Here is a 20,972-nt window from a genome sequence, read left to right as displayed (position 1 = left end):
AGTTATTTGTTGTTCCTAAAACTTGGATAGGCGACAAGTCTCTTGTCAGGTAGTGTGGTACGAGTTTTAATTTAATATTAACAAAAAAATTTAAATAAAAAATACTCCAAAAAATCTTTTTTAGATGTACATTAGTATACTTTGTTATCATGTAAAGCTATTTAATTAAACATGAAGCCGCAATTCTACAATTAACCATATATCTCTTGGTGTGTGTGTGAATGTCAATTAGTGACAAAATGTCAAACAAATCAAAACTCTCTCATATTTGTTCTTCTGGGATCATTTTTAACAGTGCTTCAAGTACAAACAGTGGTTTTTCATAAATTTAGTCAAATGTAAAGTGCACCACCAGATTACAACTCAAATTTTTAAGATCCAATTATTCATCTCTTGCTCTCTGTCAGGATTGTGGGGTCATAATTACCAATAATCACAACCATCTTTAATAAAGTCATAATTTGATAGGGTATTGATTTCTTGATCTTGCTGAGAAAAACCCGGATAAACAAACTTTATTTCTGTGAAAACATCACATTTAACAATAACAAAAGCTCAGCATATTTTAGACATCACACTTAAAACAGAAAAAAGTGCTTTTAAAATTAATTCAGAAAAAGCATCGCAGTGTTATTCACGTACAAACCTGAGGTATAATTTCTTTAAGAAAAAAAAAAAAGACTTTAATAAAATGATAGAATTAATGTAAAACATTTCTGTTTCATTTCAGTTTGATGCATCAAAAATCAAATGCTCATTGAGCAACAAATACAACTATGTACATGGCCATAGTTATGCTTTTTCTGAATGTTTGTTGTTTTCATTTTATGAAAGCAGCTTCAGGGATCATTCCGTGAGCCTAAAGGAGATGAAAAAATAATACTATTAATAACACTCGGGTCTTAAATGCAGGAAAATCACTGTAATCAGCATACATTTACAGTAGTAACTTACACCATGCACAAATCATAGTAAATTCAGATCAATTCTTTAGCTTATTCAATTATCAGCTACTCTGCTTTGATAAATATTTAACCTACTGGGCTTTTCAATTATTAATAACATAATTTTTTATTCTGATCACCGAGAGCAAACAAAATGTATAATTATTTAAAAAAAGATTAACAAATAAAGTTGTTTTTACATTTTGAAATTGGCTAGGCTGATCTATCAGCTTCATACCTTCAGTTCTGCGAATATCTGAGCAGCTTGCTGAAAATCCCATGTATTATCCTCCAGACACCTGCCAACACACAAGCCTTACCAACGTAGTTGGGATAATATTGACAAGAGGTGGAAAATATGGAATATATTCAGAAAAACAACAACCATGTGACTTTAACTATGTAAAAATAAAAAAATAAAAACTTATTTTAAACTCCCTTATGTGTAAATGCTGCAGTCTTGCAATTCAAGTGTTAGTTCACCCAAAAATGAAAATACTGTTGATAATAACTTATTCCAACCCCTGAGACCTTTGTTCATTTTCAGAATGCAAATTAATATATTTTAGATCAGTGTACCTCAACCATGTTTCTGGAGGACCACCAGCTCTGCGTATTTGCCATGTCTCCTTAACCAAACCCACCTGATTCAGATCACCAGCTCATTAGCAAAAACCTGTAATGGGTGTGACACAAAGGAGACATCCAAAACATGCAGTGTTGGTGGTTCTCCAGGAACATGGTTGAGAAACACTGTTTTAGGTGAGATAACATTCGCAAGTTCTTTCATTCTCCATTAACAGCAACAGTCACAAGTCCAGAAAAGGAACTGAAAACATTTAATGTGACTTCAGTGGTTCAACTGTAAATATACGAAACTCCAAGAACACTTTTGTGCACCAAAAAACATTTGCCAGTGTTTTCTGAATCAGATTAGGGTGCGCATTTACTACAGACAGTATGATTCTTGCATATTGTACTGCCCATAGTAAACACACACCCTAATGACCCAAGGAGTTAATTTTGGCACACAAAAGTGTTCTTGGAGCTTCGTATGATTACAGTTGAGCCACTGAAGCCACCTGAAATGTTCTGACAATTGGTTCCTTTTCTGGACTTTGAACATCGTGACTGTTTCGGTCTATAGATTATGAGAAAAGCTCTTCTAAAATGTTCTTTTTCTCCTAAAATGTTTACATTTTTGGGTGAACTAACCCTTTAACAGTAGCAGGAATATGTGTATAGAATGGCTAAGTGGTCTGGTGCCATCAGCCTCTAGTTAATAGTAGCTGAACCAAAGAGCATTGCTTGGCTTGGTTTTTTTAACGCATTCTCATAATTATAAACACACTGGTTTATTTCACAACATGTCATACTATTTAATGCCCTATTTACATCTATAGCAGTGGATATAGCATCATTCATTCAATTATTCATTTTCGTTCAGCTTAGTCCCTTTTATTAGTCCCAAACATTATACGCATCAGCTGCAACCCAGAACTGGTAAACACCCATACTAAGCGATTTTCACTATCAATAAGAACAGTAAGCATACAAAATCCCTCCCTGACATTGGATGGCGCTTAATGAAAATGTAAAGTGCTGTTGACTTGAGCACAACCAAGCTGGGTTTATTGTAACTTCAGAAGGCACATGAAAAAAAAAGCACTAATCTCATGCCCTTCCAGCCGCAACCCAGTAGTGGGAAACACCATTACACTCACGTATTCACACACTACGGCCATTATGGTTTATCCAATTCACCTATAGCGCATGTCTATTGGCCTCCGGGGGGAAACGAAGCACCAGGAGTAAACCCACGCCAAGACGTGGAGAACATACAAACTCCACACAGAAATGTCAACTGATCCAGCCAGGACTCAAACTAGCGGCCCTTTTGCTGTGAGTATCATAGTATTTCTATAGTAAGCAATAGTATTTCTAATATCTCACCATGTCCGAACTACACATGATGTGTCAAGATTCAAGTGACTAGCAAGTTGGCACATGACAGAAGCATTTAACTACAGCCATTCAGATGTCCAGAATAGTGCACTGCACTCCTAATGAAATGGTAAGATTTACAATCAACATGTATAAAGACTCTTTAACATTATTAAAAGTACACAGGCAAATTTGTGACTGATGTTGCTGATGTCACAATTCTGCCTTTCATTTTCAAACCATTTCCTAGTTATTTTAAAATCTGAGGTAAACGATCTGCTTCCGCTTTTAGTATGGCAATAAATGTCACGTATGTGTTATTCAAACTCGCATTGGTAGCATTTATCACTGAACAAAGCAGATAATCAGCAGCCGAGGTGATCTTTATTGTAGTTTATGCTGCGACGTCGCAAAAAATATTTTTTCAGATTTCCAAAAAAATTGAGCGATGCAGTCGCAGATGGTTAGGACAAAAACTTCTTTTAACACTGAAAAGATATCTTTTATAGTGTGTTGCAGTCACATGTAGTTAGGACATGGTGTCATCTAGTAAAACTTTCACAATAAAAGGAGCCTAATCATCTTGCTGAGGGATTTCCCCTGAAGGTATTCTGCTGTAGATGGCTACAAGATGTAGCAGAGGATCTGTAAAATCCTGTAGTTTGAACCACAGTGGATCAAATTTGTGGGTGCCCAAACTGGATCCTTGAGGGCCGGTGTCCTGCACAGTTTAGCTCCAACCCCAATTAAACACATCTGAATCAGCTCTTACCAGCATACTAGAAACTTCCTGGCAGGTGTGTTGAAGCAAGCTGGAGCTAAACTTTGCAGAACACTGGCCTTCCAGCAACGAGTTAGGTCACACCTGGTCTAATACATCCCACTGATGATCTGGGCAATTGTGAGGTCAACGAGACCCTCCACTGGTGCTACCACTATGCCAGGAAAATGGTGCACATGTACACATCCATGTGATGTAAAAGAAAATGGGATTCCTCTTACAGCCACCTATGAAAGCGTGTGATGCACTGTGCCAAATCCCACACATAAGCATCATAATATTGTGTGACCACAATAGATCTTTTGTGCTTCAGATCTGATGGTATTTACATTTCCCTCAGGCATCAATGAGTATTGGGCACTCAATATCCTGTCATTGATTTGTGGTTTGTCCTTCCTTGGATCACTGTTGGTAAACCCTCACTACAGAAACCCGGGAGCAATGCAGAAGCCTTGTTGTTTCATACATACTGTGACTCAGTTGCCTTCCCATGATGACAATTAGGCCCTAGCTTAAACCTTTAATCATAAGACTTCAAACCTTAGAGCTCCTAATGTTCTGGCTCATCAGTATGTGTATATGTGTGTTATAAATACAGGGGAGATCTAAATTAGTGAACAAACTATAATTTCCTAAACTTCAAGGCCACTGCGTAGTCCTATTTGAAATGATCCTAACAGGAGCGAGAGAACATGTTTAAGCATATTCTATGAAGAACATTGTAAAAAGTATACAAGAGATATTTGAAAAAGACACTTTCAGATACCTTATAGTTATTGGTGTTTATCTGGCACCTAATTGTAATTTCTAGAGTACTACATCTTTAAAATGTCACTCATTCAATCCTCCCAAAAGGTGGGTTGTCTTTGATAGACAACTACACAAGAGGACAGAATAATGCAGATAATCTCAATAGGCAGTTAGTTCAGTTGGTCACCAGTTAAGCTCTGAACAAGGTAAGAATCCAACATGGGCTTATTCTGAAAATATAGCCCTATATATTTCTGGAGACTGTGAATTATGTAGCCAGAGGAACGTATGGCTGCATGTCATCTTTAAAAAAAAACGCTACGGGGGGCAGATGACGGGGGCAGATTCCTTTTTCGCACTTACAAGCTCAGGGGCCCCGCTAGGGGGGGGGGAAGTTAGGAAGATTCTAAGGGCCCATACATTTAGAGGGGCCCCAGACACTACCAACTACCAACCCTGCACCCCCCCCATCCCACCCCCACCGCTATTCAATATCAGCTTGTCATAGGGCCCATGGTGGCCAGCTGCTCCCCTGTACCAGCTGACAGCTTACCTCCATATGGACGGATTTCCTGCTGTTACCAGTTTGTCAAGTTAGCTCACCATATACGTCGGCAGACTTGAGAGACACAGAGAGGAGTTAACCACAATGATGGGGTTTGAGTCTGGCGAAGAACAGTTCCAGAAAGTGGGTGAGACAAAAACAAAAGCCAAAAAATAAAATAAACAAGTAAATAACAGGGTGAAAATGTGGTAAAACGTGGTAAAAATCAGGCGAGGGCTTTTCTTTTTAAAACTGAGGGTTGGGTTTAGGGAAGTGGGTGGGCGGATCAATTGGTGCTTAAGCAAAAACACTATTGGTTGGGTTTAGAGGAGGAGGAGGGTGGGTGGGTCAGTCAGTCAGTCGACAGCAGCCTCTGGTGGATTTACGTGAGAACAGCAGGTGCGAATGGCACTCACGAAAGAAATTTGGGATCCGAAAAAGCATACACACCAGCCTCTGCTAGATTCGCGAAAACAAAAACTGCAACAAAAAAAAAAAAACATAACTCCTGGGATGTATTTGGCGCTCTCCAGAAATGTATATAGGGGTACGTTTTCAAAATGAGCCTGGGTTGTAAGAATCTGTATCTCTGCATACAGTGTTTTGATATTTAAGACTTGCACTGTGTCCAAAATCGCCTACTACCCAGTACGTACTACGATTAAATTTACTACACGACTGTTAGAAATATATGTTCTATCTAGTATGAATGTCAGTATAAATGGACATTTGTCATGATCACGTAACCTACCCGCATAAGTTGCGTTGCTTCACTCCCATTCATGAATTCTCTTGCATGGCATAATGGGATAATGTAGCATCCATCGAATGTGTACTTCAGAATCTCGATGGAAGTAGTAGGTCATTCAGGTACTTCTCGCATACTGTTTTTCGAATACTATGAATTTGGACATACTACTCTGCTTGCATATTGCTTTTAACATACTATATAGTATAGAAGTATGCGATTTCGGACACAGGGATCATGTTGGTGAGCATATTTTTTGTGACCAACGTTTTACTACTTACAATCTTTTTGTCCAATTCAAGTGTTTAGAATTTGTTCTCTAATTTTGATCTCTCACAGACATTTAGTTCTATAACATAAAGGCATGTTTTGCTTTCTCTTTCTCTGCTCACTTTTGAGACCATTCCAGGTTCATTTCAGACATCTGGGAGAAGGAGGAGAGCATTTCCTGCTGGTGTGCAGAGAGGATGGGCACTGGGCTGCTTGACAGGCTTGGGGCCGGTGCAGTATATGCACGCTGGATCTCCTCGATGGTGGTATTCCTCACAAAGAGCTCATCGTTTACGATACACAAACTGTAGGATGCAACAAACACCAAAAAGAATGCACCAAATCAACTCTGTGACATTAACAAAGATGTTCTGTGACAAATTAAAAAAATTTAATTGACTGCTGAATAGTCAGTTGTGCGCTTGAATGGACAGTGTGTCTGAGGCTGGAAGAAAATGAATTAAGTCATTACCATATTAAATAATAAAATTACACCAAAAACCAAAGAAATCAGCAGTAAAAAGGAGAGTTTTTATTTAGTCAGTCAAAATCTGCTGCTCGCTTTTCCTACCCAGAATTCTGAGCTGGAACTGTGACGAAGACTCTGGAAAATGCTTTGAATGAGTCCTCTGATTGGTCATCAACTGAGGAGGGGAAAATAAAATAATAATTTTGAAGTGAACACAGTGCTATTTCATTGACACACTTTGTTATTCTGTTATTCTGACACAAATAACAGTCTGAAAACAAGACTTACCGTCCTTGAAAACTCCACTCACTGTGAACACTAACAAAGTGCTCTATGGAGAGGAGAAGAAAACAATTAGATGTCAAAAAAGTGAATTGCAAAACAGGAGCATTTGTGAATGTTCAGATGATTGAGAAACTCACGGCGTATGCGTTGACATCGACATTGATTGAATTAATGTCGTGCAGGGTCTTCGGGAGTTCATTAAGGAACGCGACCACAGTCAGACGGGTGTGTTTTAGCAAGCGAAAACGAGTGGCTGTAAAGAAGATGATGACCGTACATGACAAATACACATCTGGGTTTTTTTTTTTTAACTCAAATTTGATTTCTCGTCATGAGTAAAACTTACAGGAATCTTTGATGTTCTTGACATTGCGACTGTTTTTGAAATATTCCAGTTTGTACCTGCAGAATTACAGAAAAGTTAAAAAAGTACAACAATTTAAAAGAACAACTTAATATTTTAATACTTTCCAGTTTAGTAAAACATTTAACAGTACTGCACAATGTTACAAAGCTTTCAATTGTAGATAAATCCTGTTTTTAGATTAATCCTTTTTGCTGTATTTGGAGTTAATGCAACATTGGCGAGGAGACTAATCGTCTTCAAGTACAAATTTTACTTTGCACTTAGTGTGTCCAAATAATATTTAAATTTATATATACAGAATGTATGTATATATACTCACCATCCACTTTATTAGGTACACCTCTCTAACTGCTTGTTAATGTAAATTTCTAATCAGCCAAACACATGGCAGCAACTCAATGCACTTAGGCATGTAGACATGGTCAAGACGATCTGCTGGAGTTCAAACTGAGCATCAGAATGAGGAAGAAAGGTGATTTAAGTGACTTTGAACATGACATGGTTGTTGGTGCCAGACGAGCTGGTCTGAGTATTTCAGAAACTGCTAATTTAGTGGGATTTTCACGCACAACCATCTCTAGGGTTTACAGAGAATGGTCAGAAAAAGAAAATATCCAGTGAGCGGCAGTTCTGTGGGAGCAAATGCCTTGATGTCAGAGGTCAGAGGAAACTGGCCAGACTGGTTTGAGCTGATAGAAAGGCAACAGTAACTCAAATAACCACTCACTACAACCGAGGTGCGCAAAAGAGCATCTCTGAACACACAACACGTTGAACCTTGAGGCAGATGGGCTACAGCAGCAGAAGACCACGCCGGGTACCACTCCTGTCAGCTAAGAACAGGAAACTAAGGCTACAATTCACACAGGCACACCAAAAGTGGGCAATAGAAGACTGGAAAACGTTGCCTGGCCTGATGGGTCTCGATTTCTGCTGTGACATTCAGATAGTAGGGTCAGAATTTGCCGTCAACAGCATGAAAGCATGGATCCATCATTCCTTGTATCAACGATTTAGACTGGTGGTGGTGGTGGTGTAATGGTGTGGGGGGATATTTTCTTGGCACACTTTGGGTCCATTAGTACCAATTGAGCATCGTGTCAACACCACAACCTACCTGAGTATTGTTGCCGACCATGCCCATCCCTTTATGACTGTTTAATCATATCACTACAACGGTTCTTCTTATTTGTAGCACACTTTATTCTCTCCAACACATAACCCCCGCAAAAACAGACAGGGATCCTTTTTATATCCCCAAAAAAACCCGCGCTAGTGCACACACTTTTCTTACGCATGTGCAGCTCATAAAATATAACTTGTTCTGATGGATACTTCTAGTAGGATAAAACACAGAAATGTGCGCACATCTAAAAAATCTCGAAGGCAGGTGATGAAGACCATGTTGGTTAAAACGTTGTGAGTGATATTAAAGCCTTTTGAGAGCTAAAGTGGCAGTGTGTTGATTTTCTTTTGATCTTTTGCTACTTATAGTAGGATAACGCGCCATGTCATAAAGCGCAAATCATGTCAGGCTGGTTTCTTGAAAATGACAATGAGTTCACTGTACTCAAATGGCCTCCACAGTCACCATATCTCAATCCAATAAAGCACCTTTGGGATGTGGTGGAATGGGAGATTCACATCATGGATGTGCAGCTGACAAATCTAAAGCAACAGCATGATGCTATCGTGTCAATATGGACCAAAATCTCTGAGGAATATTTCCAGTGTCTTGTTGAATCTATGTCTCGAAGGACTAAGGCAGTTCTAAAAGCAAAAGGGGGTCCAACCTGGTACTAGGAAGGTGTACTTAATAAAGTGGCTGTGAGTGTAGCTTCTACATTATAAAAAAATTATAATATACATTTATAAACCCTGTCATTAGTTTAAGTGTTTCACTTAGATATTGGCAAATTAAAAACATCCGGATGTTAATCTCAGCCTCAAGATGAGCTACAGTATATTTTCATGTACCAAGAGCTCACACTGTACCTGGAGGGATTACTTATGGACGGCAGACAGAGAGAAAAGCAAGCACTCTTATGATATGCCTCCAGCAGTGGCTGTCTGTCCCCAGAGTCATAGACACCGTAATACCTGCCATGATATAAGCACAAACACATATCCCTGCTGCTGACAAAAAACAGCTACACAGTAAACATTAAGAGGCTCAATAAACCATGCACGCACTTACTGCGCCAGAAAACGCTGAATGAGATCCTGGATTTCATTGGAGACAAAGTGGCTGCCCTGAATTGGTTACACAGACACGCCCAGTCAAACACTATACACATTTCATGGGCCTGTACCATAAAGCCAGATTAGCAGTTAAGTTTCAGTTTAGTTTGCACTAATTTTGGGCTTTAGGTACCAGCTCATCTCAGCTGCTCCATAATACCATGGCAACAAGGTGTGATTTAAGTTGAGCTGCCTTCATGTTATATCAAACCCCAAACTGAACTGGCTAGCCCAATAATACAGCTGCAAATTCAAATTAAAAATCTATTTGTAATAATAATAATAATAATAATAATAATAATAATAATAATAATAACAACAACAACAACAACAACAACAACAACAACAACAAGAATCTAAATTATGGAATAAAAATGGGTAGTAAACAAAGAAAAATTGATATAGAAATAGAAGTTATGCAATAGAAAAATAAATCAAATATAAAATATTTAAAAACTTTAGATACAGAGTATGTATACACTACCTGACAGAAGTCTTTTTGTCGATCAGAGTTGTAAGAGCAACATAAAATAATTTGACTTCTAGTTAATCGTTTGGAAAAGTGGCAGAAGGTAGATTTTTCTAATGATTCATCTGTTGAACTGCATCCCAATTATCACAAATACTGAAGAAGACATATAGGAACCCAGATGGATCCAAGATTCTCACAGATATCAGTCAAGTTTGATGAAGGAAAGATCATGGTTTGGGATTACATTGAGTATGGGGGCATGAGAGAGATCTGCAGAGTGGATGGCAACATCAACAGCCTGATGTATCAAGACATTTGTGCTGCCCATTACACTACAAACCACAGGAGAGGGCGAATTCTTCAGCAGGAGAGCGCTGCTCCTCATACTTCAGCCTCCACATCAGTTCAGTTCAGCCCAGTCACCAGATATTTACATTATTGAGCATGTCTAGGGTAAGATGGAGGAGGCGGCACTGAAGATGAATCCAAAGAATCTTGATGAATAAGTTATTTGAGTCATTACAGAATGTATGGATCCATTCCTCTAAGCTCATGGGAGTCAAACACAATATTAATTCTTTTTCCACTGCACCATGACTTTATATTCTATACTGTACATTATTTCTGTTAGGTGACAAGACTTTTGTCTAAGCAAAGTCCGACCTTACTGTCCTAATTAAATAATTAAAAATCAAGGTATGATCATATTTTATTGTTAAAATAGGCGTATGCCTCACAGCAAAAAGGTCAGCAAGTGTCCCAGCTGGGTCAGTTGGCATTTCTGTGTGGAGTTTGCATGTTCTCCCCGTGTTCGCGTTGGTTTCCTCCGGTTGCTCCAGTTTCCCCCACAGTCCAAAGACATGTGTTATAGGTGAATTGAATAAACTAAATTGGTCGTATTGTGCGAGTGTATGTGACTGTGAGAGTGTATGGTTGTTTCCCAGTACTGGGTTGCAGCTGAAAGGGCATTAGCTGCGTAAAACATATGCTGAATAAGTTGCTTGTTTATTCTGCTGTGCCAACCTCTGATAAACCAGATCCTCAGCCGAAGGAAAATGAATGAATGAAAATAAGAGTAATCTAGAGGCCTTTCCCTTTCATATAAGCCACTTCTGATTCCAAATGATCAACTAGAAGTCAAGTTATTATTTGTTGTCTCAAAAACTTGGATAGGCTACAAGACTTTTGCCAGGTAGTGTATAGAGTATGTTCATGGTGCAGGCCCCATGCCAATATAATATACTTTATTCGTTACCTTGCAAAGAGGGATGTTTGAGCTTGTTTCTACGTCAAAACAGATTGGAAGTGAAAGAACATGGCCGTCCTATGAAAACAACAGCATTATGACTGATTTATTTACATTATTCACACATTAGCTACAGTATGTTGCCATCCTCCTATTTGTACGCACATTTTGGAATATCATGTAAAATGCTTAAGAGATGTAAGAGTTGCATAAATAAACATACAATGGAAACACATCAATAGAACAAATTCCAGTATGTGCATCAAAAAGATCATGTGATTTTGTTTTAACAGATCATGCGATAAAAATGTGCCTGATGGACAAACCATTGGAACAACCACATTGGAAAACATCTGAAATGTTGTTTTGGCCATTCTAATATCCTTCAGCCAAAGTCTGTTATCAAATTGGTTCGGTATTGTTATCTCCCAGAACGTTAAGTGTCTGCGCTCCCAAAGAACATCTTAAACCTCCAAAAGTCCCACATCTCCATTCATTCATTTTCTAAGGCGCAAGTAATTTGTTATATAAGAAAAAAGGCCAACAGTGGCTTCTCCTACCACAGCAAATTGCATTTTTCTTTTTGATATTTGGTGCCAGTTAATCAGGAAGTGACGATTTAGAAGATGCAAGATGCTCTTTGGCAGTGCAGACATGCAAGTTGGAAGGATGGATCAATTGGATGGAGCTTTATTCGTAAATGTTCTTTGCCATATTTACGTCTGACGTGGACAGACAAAGCGTGGCATTATCACAGTAGTTGCCATTCACCATGGATGGATTCACTCGTGTAAATATGTATGACAATCTAATAAACCCATATTGTTAGCCAATATTTGAGAAATGTGAAATTACAGTCAGCCTCTTTGTGATCCTTCTTGGCTTGGATTGTTTACTTGCTAAGTCACTTCAGAACCTCACACTCACGCTCTGATTCATTGCTGAATAACCAATCATAATTCTACTCACTGAATCAGGGCAAGTAGCTACAATGTTGACCCGATGAGAGACAACATGTGGAACACACCAAACTAACTGAAAGATGAAGCTCGGTGTGTCCTCGCCCTAATTTGTATCTTTGGATGGAAACATAGCTAACAGCTATGGAAAGCCGTTTTGGCATTCAATTTATAACACATACTAGTATCTATTTTGATGTTACTAGTACTTATTCATTAGATACTAGTGCTTACTCATTAGACACTAGTTATTTTTATTAGATACTATTACTTATCCATTAGATACTAGTGCTTATTTGTTAGATACTAGTGCTTATTTGTTAGATACTAGTGCCTATTCGTTAGATACTAGTGCTTTTTTAAAATATACTAGTGCTTACTCATTAGATACTAGTTATTTTTATTAGATACTACTACTTATTCATTAGATACTAGTGCTTATTTGTTAGATACTAGTGCCTATTCGTTAGATACTAGTGCTTTTTTAAAATATACTAGTGTTTACTCATTAGACACTAGTTGTTTTTATGAGATACTACTACTTATTCATTAGATATTATCGCTTATTCATTAGATACTACTGCTTATTTATTAGATACTAGTGCTTATTTGTTAGATACTAGTGCTTATTAGAGACACTGCAGCGCTGGTGAAGACTGAGTGTTTACAGGGGTTTGACAGAAAAATATGAACTTGTAGCTAAATTGTTAGCGGTGCCAAACAGCATTTCCCGTTGTTTACATCCTTGTTTACGTCCTTGCAACAACATACAGTTAACGCTAGAAACTATGCATGTAGTGGATAAATTTTAACAAATAAATACACTTACAGGTTGTGGCTCACAATCCACAGCTTCGTCTATTATGGTTGGAGCTGCTCCTTCTGAGGAGTTTTTAGCTGAATCCAGCACTGAACTGGGAGAGATTCTGGAAGCTGTCCTTTGTCAAACGCTAGCTATATCTTTTTTATAATTCTCTGGAACATAATTAAATTATAAGCACTTCTCTCTGTGTCGTGTCCTTTGAAAGCCCAATTACAAAAACAGGACAAGCTCTGTGGTAATAGCAGCGTTTAGACAGCATTTTTAGCTTTCTCTGATATAACATTACAGCACCTCTGGCCACGCCCCTTCGCTGTGTGGGGTGTATGTACATGGTGTATGCATGTAACCTGAAGGGTTTATGACTTCATTAACATGGATTTTTTTTTTTTGTAGTCCCCAAACTTCGTTCGCTGTAGGCTTTACTAAGCTAACTCTGTAAAAGCCAATGCCTCCCTTTGCATTGAACTTTGAGCGTAATACATTCAGAGATGTTATTTATGTTCACAGAACCACATTACACATCAACTAAAGTTTAAAATGCGGCTCAAACTGATGCAGCTAACAGTTACTCTAACTGACAGTATTTACACAGCAGAGGCAAAATGCATGTGGTAGTAAAGGCATAATGCTTCCTGGTCACTCATTAGATACTAGTTATTTTTATTAGATACTACTACTTATTCATTAGATACTAGTGCTTATTTGTTAGATACTAGTGCCTATTCGTTAGATACTAGTGCTTTTTTAAAATATACTAACTAGTGTTTACTCATTAGACACTAGTTGTTTTTATTAGATACTACAACTTATTCATTAGATATTATCGCTTATTCATTAGATACTACTGCTTATTTATTAGATACTAGTGCTTATTTGTTAGATAATACTGCTTATTCATTAGATACCAGTGCTTATTTGTTAGATACTAGTGCTTATTCATTAGATACTAGTGCTTATTTGTTAGATACTAGTGCTTATTTGTTAGATACTAGTGCTTATTCATTAGATACTAGTGCTTATTTGTTAGATACTAGTGCTTTTTTTAAATATACTAATGCTTACTCATTAGACACTAGTTATTTTTATTAGATACTAGTACTCATTCATTAGATACTAGTGCTTATTAAATAGATACTAGTACTTATGTATTAGATACTAAAACTTATTCATTAGAAGCTAGTACCTATTAAATAGATACTAGTTCTTATTTATTAGATATTAGCACTTATTTTAATAGTGACTAGTAACTATTCTGTTGTTACTAGTAACAAATAAATTTTTATGGGATCTGTCATTGAGATGTCAACTATTCAGTTTTGACTAGCATGTATTTCAGTTGGGATTACTAAATTTTTTATGTAGTAGTAGAGAATCATTAAATAGTAGTACTTATTAATTAGATTCTAGTATTTAGTTAATAGATACTAGTACCTATTTATTAGATACTAGTACTTAAATAATAGATACTAGTACCAGTGTGTTCTGGCAGCTGGATTAAAATAAGTCTTGCTGTCCTCGACTGATTAATGATTGACTAACTTCATATTTGACAAGCGCTAATAACTTTTTTTGTACATCGAGTCCTGTCAACTCAAAACATTACTGAGAAATAAAAATAAACTCACCAGTCTGAGAAGCCTGGGAAAACGCTTCTGAACAGCACTGGCACAGAACAGAAGACAAAATACACAAGAGGAAGAGGGAGATGGACATGATTAATACATCAGAAAATCAGTACAATGACAAGTGTGTTCACTCCCATGTGATTAAACTTGTGCATGTTGTACATGAGTCATGAAATAGTCTTAATATTGTGCCATAATCAGCACAGATAAATAGTTTAAACTAGTGTTGATACTTCATATTGATACTTCAATTCATATATTAGACATTAAAACATCAAAATCTCTGATAACTGATTTATTATATCTTTGTCATGATGACAGTAAATAATTTTTTACTAGATATTTTTCAAGACACTTCTATACAGCTTAAAGTGACATTTAAAGGCTTAACTAGGTTAATTAGTTTAACTAGGCAGGTTAGGGTAATTAGGCAAGTTATTGTATAACAATGGTTTGTTCTGTAGAAAAAAAAGCTTAAAGGGGATAATAATATTGACCTTAAATTGGTGTTTAAAAAATTAACAACTGCTTTTATTCTAGCTGAAATAAAACAAATAAGACTTTCTCCAGAAGAAAAAATATTATCAGACACACTGTGAAAATTTCCTTGCTCTGTTAAACATTATCAGGGAAATATTTAAAAATATATAAAAAAAAATAAAGGGGGGGCTAATAATTCTGAGTTCAACTGCATATTTTATAATAAATAAATCGTATTATATACCATTAACAAATAATATACTATTGAACGGCTAAAGCATTTATAAATCTTTGTTATATTAGTTAACAAAATTCATGTCCATGTGAAAAGGGTGGCCCACAGTGTATTTGTAAGGCTTGGTTGTGTTTATGGGATGCAAAGCAAATCTGCAGATCAACTCCACATCACCAGGAAGCCTCATGGGTCTACTAGCACACGCTTTGCCTCCGCTGTGTAAATACTGTCAGTCAGTGTAACTATTAGCCGTATCAGTTTGTGCCCGAATCAGAGAAAATGAAAAGGACACAGCTGAACCTCACGCCTGCTCTCTAAAATAACACCTGACAAGTGTCTTTCACATATATTCAGAATAAGCATGTGTAAGTAATATAAAATGTTCTCATATCTTTTGTGAGTTCGTTTTTTGATGTAGAACGCAGGGAATGTAGCAGCATGGAGACACTGCAGCGCTGGTGAAGACTGAGTGTTTACAGGGGTTTGACAGAAAAATATGAATTTGTAGCTAAATTGTTAGCGGTGCCAAACAGCATTTCCCGTTGTTTACATCCTTGTTTACGTCCTTGCTACAACATACAGTTAACGCTAGAAACTATGCATGTAATTGATCAATTTGAACAAATAAAAACACTTACAGGTTGTGGCTCATAATCCACAGCTTCGTCTATTATGGTTGGAGCTGCTCCTTCTGAGGAGTTTTTAGCTGAATCCAGCACTGAACTGGGAGAGATTCTGGAAGCTATCCTTTATCAAATGCTAGCTATATCTTTTTTATAATTCTCTGGAACATAATTAAATTATAAGCACTTCTCTCTTTGTGTCGTGTCCTTTGGAAGCCCAAATACAGAAACAGGACAAGCTCTGTGGTAATAGCAGCGTTTAGACAGCATTTTTAGCTTTCTCTGCTATAACATTACAGCACCTCTGGCCACGCCCCTTCGCTGTGTGGGGTGTATGTACATGGTGTATGCATGTAACCTGAAGGGTTTATGACTTCATTAACATGGATGTATTTTTTCGTAGTCCCCAAACTTCGTTTGCTGTAGGCTTTACTAAGCTAACTCTGTAAAAGCCAATGCCTCCCTTTGCATTGAACTTTGAGCGTAATACATTCAGAGATGTTATTTATGTTCACAGAACCACATTACACATCAACTAAAGTTTAAAATGCGGCTAAAACTGATGCAGTTAACAGTTACTCTGACTGACAGTATTTACACAGCAGAGGCAAAATGCATGTGGTAGTAAAGGCGTGATGCTTCCGGGTTACGTGAAGCCAATCCGCAAATCACAGCACATTATATTAGCTGCTCAATCAGAGCCTCTTGAGGGCAGGCATTTCGGAGGAACTAGGAAATATGACAGTCGTTTCATGTTAGCTGAGTGGCAGTATATAATCAAAGTAAGATATATGAAAAAATAATCTAATTTCTACAAGTAAAGCATGCGCACACATTGCTGTGATTCTTATAAACGTAACCAAGCCTTAAAAAATACACTCTGGACCACCCCTTTAAAGGAATAGCCAATGTACACCAGAAAGCTTAATTTAGCCATGAGTAAGTTTAGAAAGAAGCAGAAATAAAGAGAATCTTCTCTTAGCAGCATCACAACAGAGTCATCTTAACGCGTGTACTGACTGTCCACATGGACATAAACCGGTCTCATAATCTGATAATGCTTCAAGTGCTGGCTCATCATCGTCATCATCACAATACAGAGCGTTAATCAGCTTTTGAAGCAGTTTAAATTACTGTTGTTTTTAATAGACAATGGTGATGATTTTTGTCCTAAATCAGAAATGTGTTAATTTTCAGAATGTGTTTTTTTACATTTTTAATGCATATATATATACACTGTACATCTTAATGAACAATTTCAGTAAAGGAATAAAACCATGGCTAATTTTGGTCCGTTTTGGACTGAAACCCCTTCTGAAAACAAACTGATGTTGAACAATGTTTCTGCTGTTCTCCAGATACATGTTGGGAATGACAGCTCTAATTGAATTGCCTCTAAACTGGTTTAAATCCCCTGGACATTTGTGGTTGCTGATATAACACAGTTTTCAGAAATGTCTAGCTAGCTAGTGTAGCAAACACTAGCTCCCACTGCTTTTTCAATTGTGATGAACCAATAAAACAGACCTAAATGAATGTTATTTTATTCCACTTTAGGCATTTACTTCTTAAATGTAACAAAAGGTGTTGCTTTCTGTCACACATACACACTACATTCTAGTTTCTTAAGGCCATTTGAAGCCAGTTTCTTCAAAGCAAAATCTGTGAGATATTTTAGAAACCGATTACAAGACAATGTTTTTAGCCAAAACCAGTAAACATCTTATAAGTTTGACCTGCTCACTTTTGGAACTTAAAAGTGGAAGTTTATGAAAACACCGCAGTTGCAGTGTCCCGTTAAAGAGCTGAAAACGAGTTTTCTTTGAAAACAATAACTTGTGTTACATTCCCTGGGCTGCTGTTTATATTTTTGTCTCTCTCCCTTCGATCTTGTTCTCTACCATTTCATATACTGTTCTGCTGTTTTCTGCGTCTCAGGTCCTTGCTGATTAAATCGTCGATACCGTTCTGCGAACTTTACAGTTTACCAGCATGCCCTGCTGTTCAGTGCTGTGTGTGAGCTTGTGCTGTGTGTACGCTTCTGTTCATTTAGTAATTTGTATATTTTTTTCTGGTGTTATCTAACTCTCAAATAGTCTGAAATTTCAACATGGTTTAAGAGTTTCTAATTCCTATTAGTAGTAAAAGAAATAGGTCACCAGGTCGAGCAACATACATTTAGTTAACTGAATGTTTAAAAGCAAGCACTTGCTAAGTGGGTAAGCGCTTATTTGTATTTATTATATTTAGGTAGTTTCCTTTGCAGGGTGGCAGGGTGCACCCTTATAGATAGGGCTAGGAGCTCTGTCATCCAAGACGAACTCTTGAGTAGAGCCACTGCTCCTCCACATTGAAAGAAGGTGCCTCTGGCATCTCTTTCGGATGCCTCCTGGACGCCTACCTAGGAAGACCCAGCACACGCTGGATGGACTATATCTCTTGGCTGGCCTAGGAACACCTCGAGATTCTCCCGGAGGAGGAAGTGTCTGGCTACAGGGAAGTCTGAGGTTCTCTCCTGAGACTGCTGCCCCCGCAACCCAGCCCCGGAAAAGCAGATGAAAATGAACGAATAAATATTTAGGTAGTGTATTTAGTGGCATCGGATACGCAGAAGATTTTGGGTTCTTTTTCACATTTTTATTTTCCTTACTAAGCAAATAGGGGTCTTGGGTTCATAGAAAATAAATATTAGATTTACTCTTAATTAAACTTAAATCTCCTTGTTTATTTCTATCCACCCACTTTATGCAGCATTAATATTACTTTCTAAATGTTGCGTTTTTCCATAGACATCTTATTTAATCGTAACAATATGCAAACATACTATGCGTTCAGGGGAGATTAAAGGCAAGAGCAACAAACATACACAACGATAGCAGAGTAGGTGGTAATGTTGCTGCTCAAGTGTTTTCTAAAGCTTCATCAGCAAAGTGTGGATTTACTTCACATTACAATTAAAAGCAGAAGTGCATTTTACACAAACTGCAAATGACCAATAAAACATGCACATTTGAAAAAGTAACTGGTCCATCAGTAGATGCATGCTGCAATTACATCATCTTTCAGAGGTGTGACTGTCTGATTAAACTATAATGAAATATACAATACTTTATTTATATTTTATACAATATTTCAATTTAATTACACCTAAACAAAACCAAATATATTTTAGTCAACTAAATGTAGAGTAGATCAAGTCATCTAAAGTCTTATGAAATTTAGTTAATAAAAACTAGACTAAAACTAAAATGGAATTTCAGTCAAAAGACTAAGACTAATCAAAATTTGTTGTCAAAATGAACACTGACACACACCAGGGTCGAGCTGCTGACAGGTACTTTTTTCTAACAGGTTCTCACCAAATACTGGCTTGGGATCTTGAGAAGAGTTTTTGGCCATTTTCATGGATATGTGTAAATGCGTATTGTTTTGAAAACAATAAATAGACAGAAATACTTCTTCGTTTTTAGATACATTGTTTTAGAGTATAGTAAAGGTAACCTATATTTACTTTCATTTTTATTTTACCCAACAAGTCTAGAGTCTTATGAGGAAAAACTGTGATTGTTTTCAGCGTATTTGCCACTGACCTGATGTATCTGGTTTGATCTTTGAAGTGGTCACACAGAGGGTTCCCATCCAAACACAGCTCCACTAGCCTGAAGCCCCTCACCTTTTCCAGCTCACAATCTGACTTGAGCTGCCAACACAAAGAGAAAGACAACACAACACTACAGAGATTACACAATACAGACAATTCTGTGGAGCTCTGGTCAAGTAAAGACAACTGTAGGAACTAAATTTGCTAAAATTGTGCAGAACAAATGTTTCTAACAATATAAACAGCACAGTAATAAGGGCATCTGCTGGCATGTAGCTCACCTCATTATTAGACAGGTTCAGCGACTGCAGATTTGGGGCTTTGTCCACCAATTCGGTAAGGCCATCTAACTTGTACAGTTTGTTTTTGCTCAGGTTCAAGGACAACAACTGAGAAGAATCAAAGAAAAAGAGAGGAACAGAGATGTTTTTTCACACTACTCATTTATTTTTTCCAAACTGGCTTTTCCAAACTAGGTACAATGTACAACTGGGAGTTTGTGATGCAACTGCGGTGGATTTACAAGTTGATTAAAGCTACTCATTAAATTGTCAAATATTCATAAACATTTTGTTTATTTTAAATGTTTTTTACCTGTATCATAGCAACCTCAGCAAATCATTTTCAAGCATTAGTTGACCCAAAAATGTAATTCTGTCATTATTTAGTCATCCATTAATTCATCTTTGGAAGACACATTAGGATATTTTAGTTAAAATTTGAAGGCTCTCTCATTCTCCATAGACAGCAAAGGTTGTGAGATGAACATAGTCTAGGTGTCCGTTCTTCATACCTCGCTTAAATGATCTAAGATAATTTGGCAGATCCTGCATCTTTTAATCCTGATAACTGATCTCTGGCTAATTTGGTTCTTCAAACAAGTTCACGAATCAGATTTGAGATCGCTGCATGTGTTGTGAAGGACAGATCTATCAATCCTCGAAATCATGATCAGCAATGCAATGATTGGCTGTTGACAAAGCAGCGTAATGACATCATCTTTAAACTGTTTGTTAAATATGATATCATCAGTAAACTGTTTGTTAAATATGATATGCACTTTCATGTGTTGAGAGTATTTAACAATTTAATTAGTTTTACATTTAGAGCAGATTTTTTTATTATAGTAGCCTATTCATCGTTCATGTTTCTTTTCTTTCTTTTTTTAAAAAAAATGTTTAGTTTTTTTTTACCTTTTATTAGGATAGGATAGTGGAGGACAGATAGGAAAGTATTAGGAGCAGAGAGAGGGAAAGGGTCGGCATAGGACCTCGAGCCGGGAATTGAACTCGGGTCACCGTGAGCACCATGGTGCTATATGTCGGCGCACTTAACCACTAGGCTATTGGTACCAACATTGTTCATGTTTCTTAATCATGTTTAACAAATTAATTTTGCATCAAAAAAGCATTTTGATATTGGTAAAGGTGTTTGCAACTTTTGCAAAGCATAAAATCACCATCATATTAGCTGTCAAATCATGTGCATGACTGCATAAATGATTATACCTTAAAATAAAAAATAATAAACAAAAAAAGTCCAGTATTGTGCATGTCTATTATCAT

The 20,972-nt window shown here is 37.1% G+C and overlaps 1 protein-coding gene across 1 annotated transcript in view; it reads right to left on the bottom strand.

Moving 5' to 3' along the window:
- Positions 1–820: 820 nt before the first annotated feature.
- nxf1a (nuclear RNA export factor 1a) overlaps positions 821–20,972 on the bottom strand; it is a 33,565-nt gene continuing 13,413 nt past the window's right edge. The window contains exons 10-22 of the mRNA XM_056472627.1: positions 19,689–19,796; positions 19,397–19,506; positions 14,469–14,505; positions 11,071–11,139; positions 9,300–9,355; positions 9,098–9,202; positions 7,082–7,137; positions 6,873–6,988; positions 6,739–6,781; positions 6,553–6,625; positions 6,104–6,286; positions 1,183–1,243; positions 821–859 (exon numbers count right to left, since the gene is read on the bottom strand). Coding sequence (XP_056328602.1) covers positions 821–859; positions 1,183–1,243; positions 6,104–6,286; positions 6,553–6,625; positions 6,739–6,781; positions 6,873–6,988; positions 7,082–7,137; positions 9,098–9,202; positions 9,300–9,355; positions 11,071–11,139; positions 14,469–14,505; positions 19,397–19,506; positions 19,689–19,796 — 1,056 coding nt within the window. The remainder of the gene's footprint in view (positions 860–1,182; positions 1,244–6,103; positions 6,287–6,552; positions 6,626–6,738; positions 6,782–6,872; positions 6,989–7,081; positions 7,138–9,097; positions 9,203–9,299; positions 9,356–11,070; positions 11,140–14,468; positions 14,506–19,396; positions 19,507–19,688; positions 19,797–20,972) is intronic.

Source organism: Danio aesculapii, chromosome 14 (genome assembly GCF_903798145.1).
Source record: "Danio aesculapii chromosome 14, fDanAes4.1, whole genome shotgun sequence".
Taxonomy (NCBI): Eukaryota; Metazoa; Chordata; class Actinopteri; order Cypriniformes; family Danionidae; genus Danio; species Danio aesculapii.
This window is presented reverse-complemented; position numbering and strand designations above follow the sequence as displayed.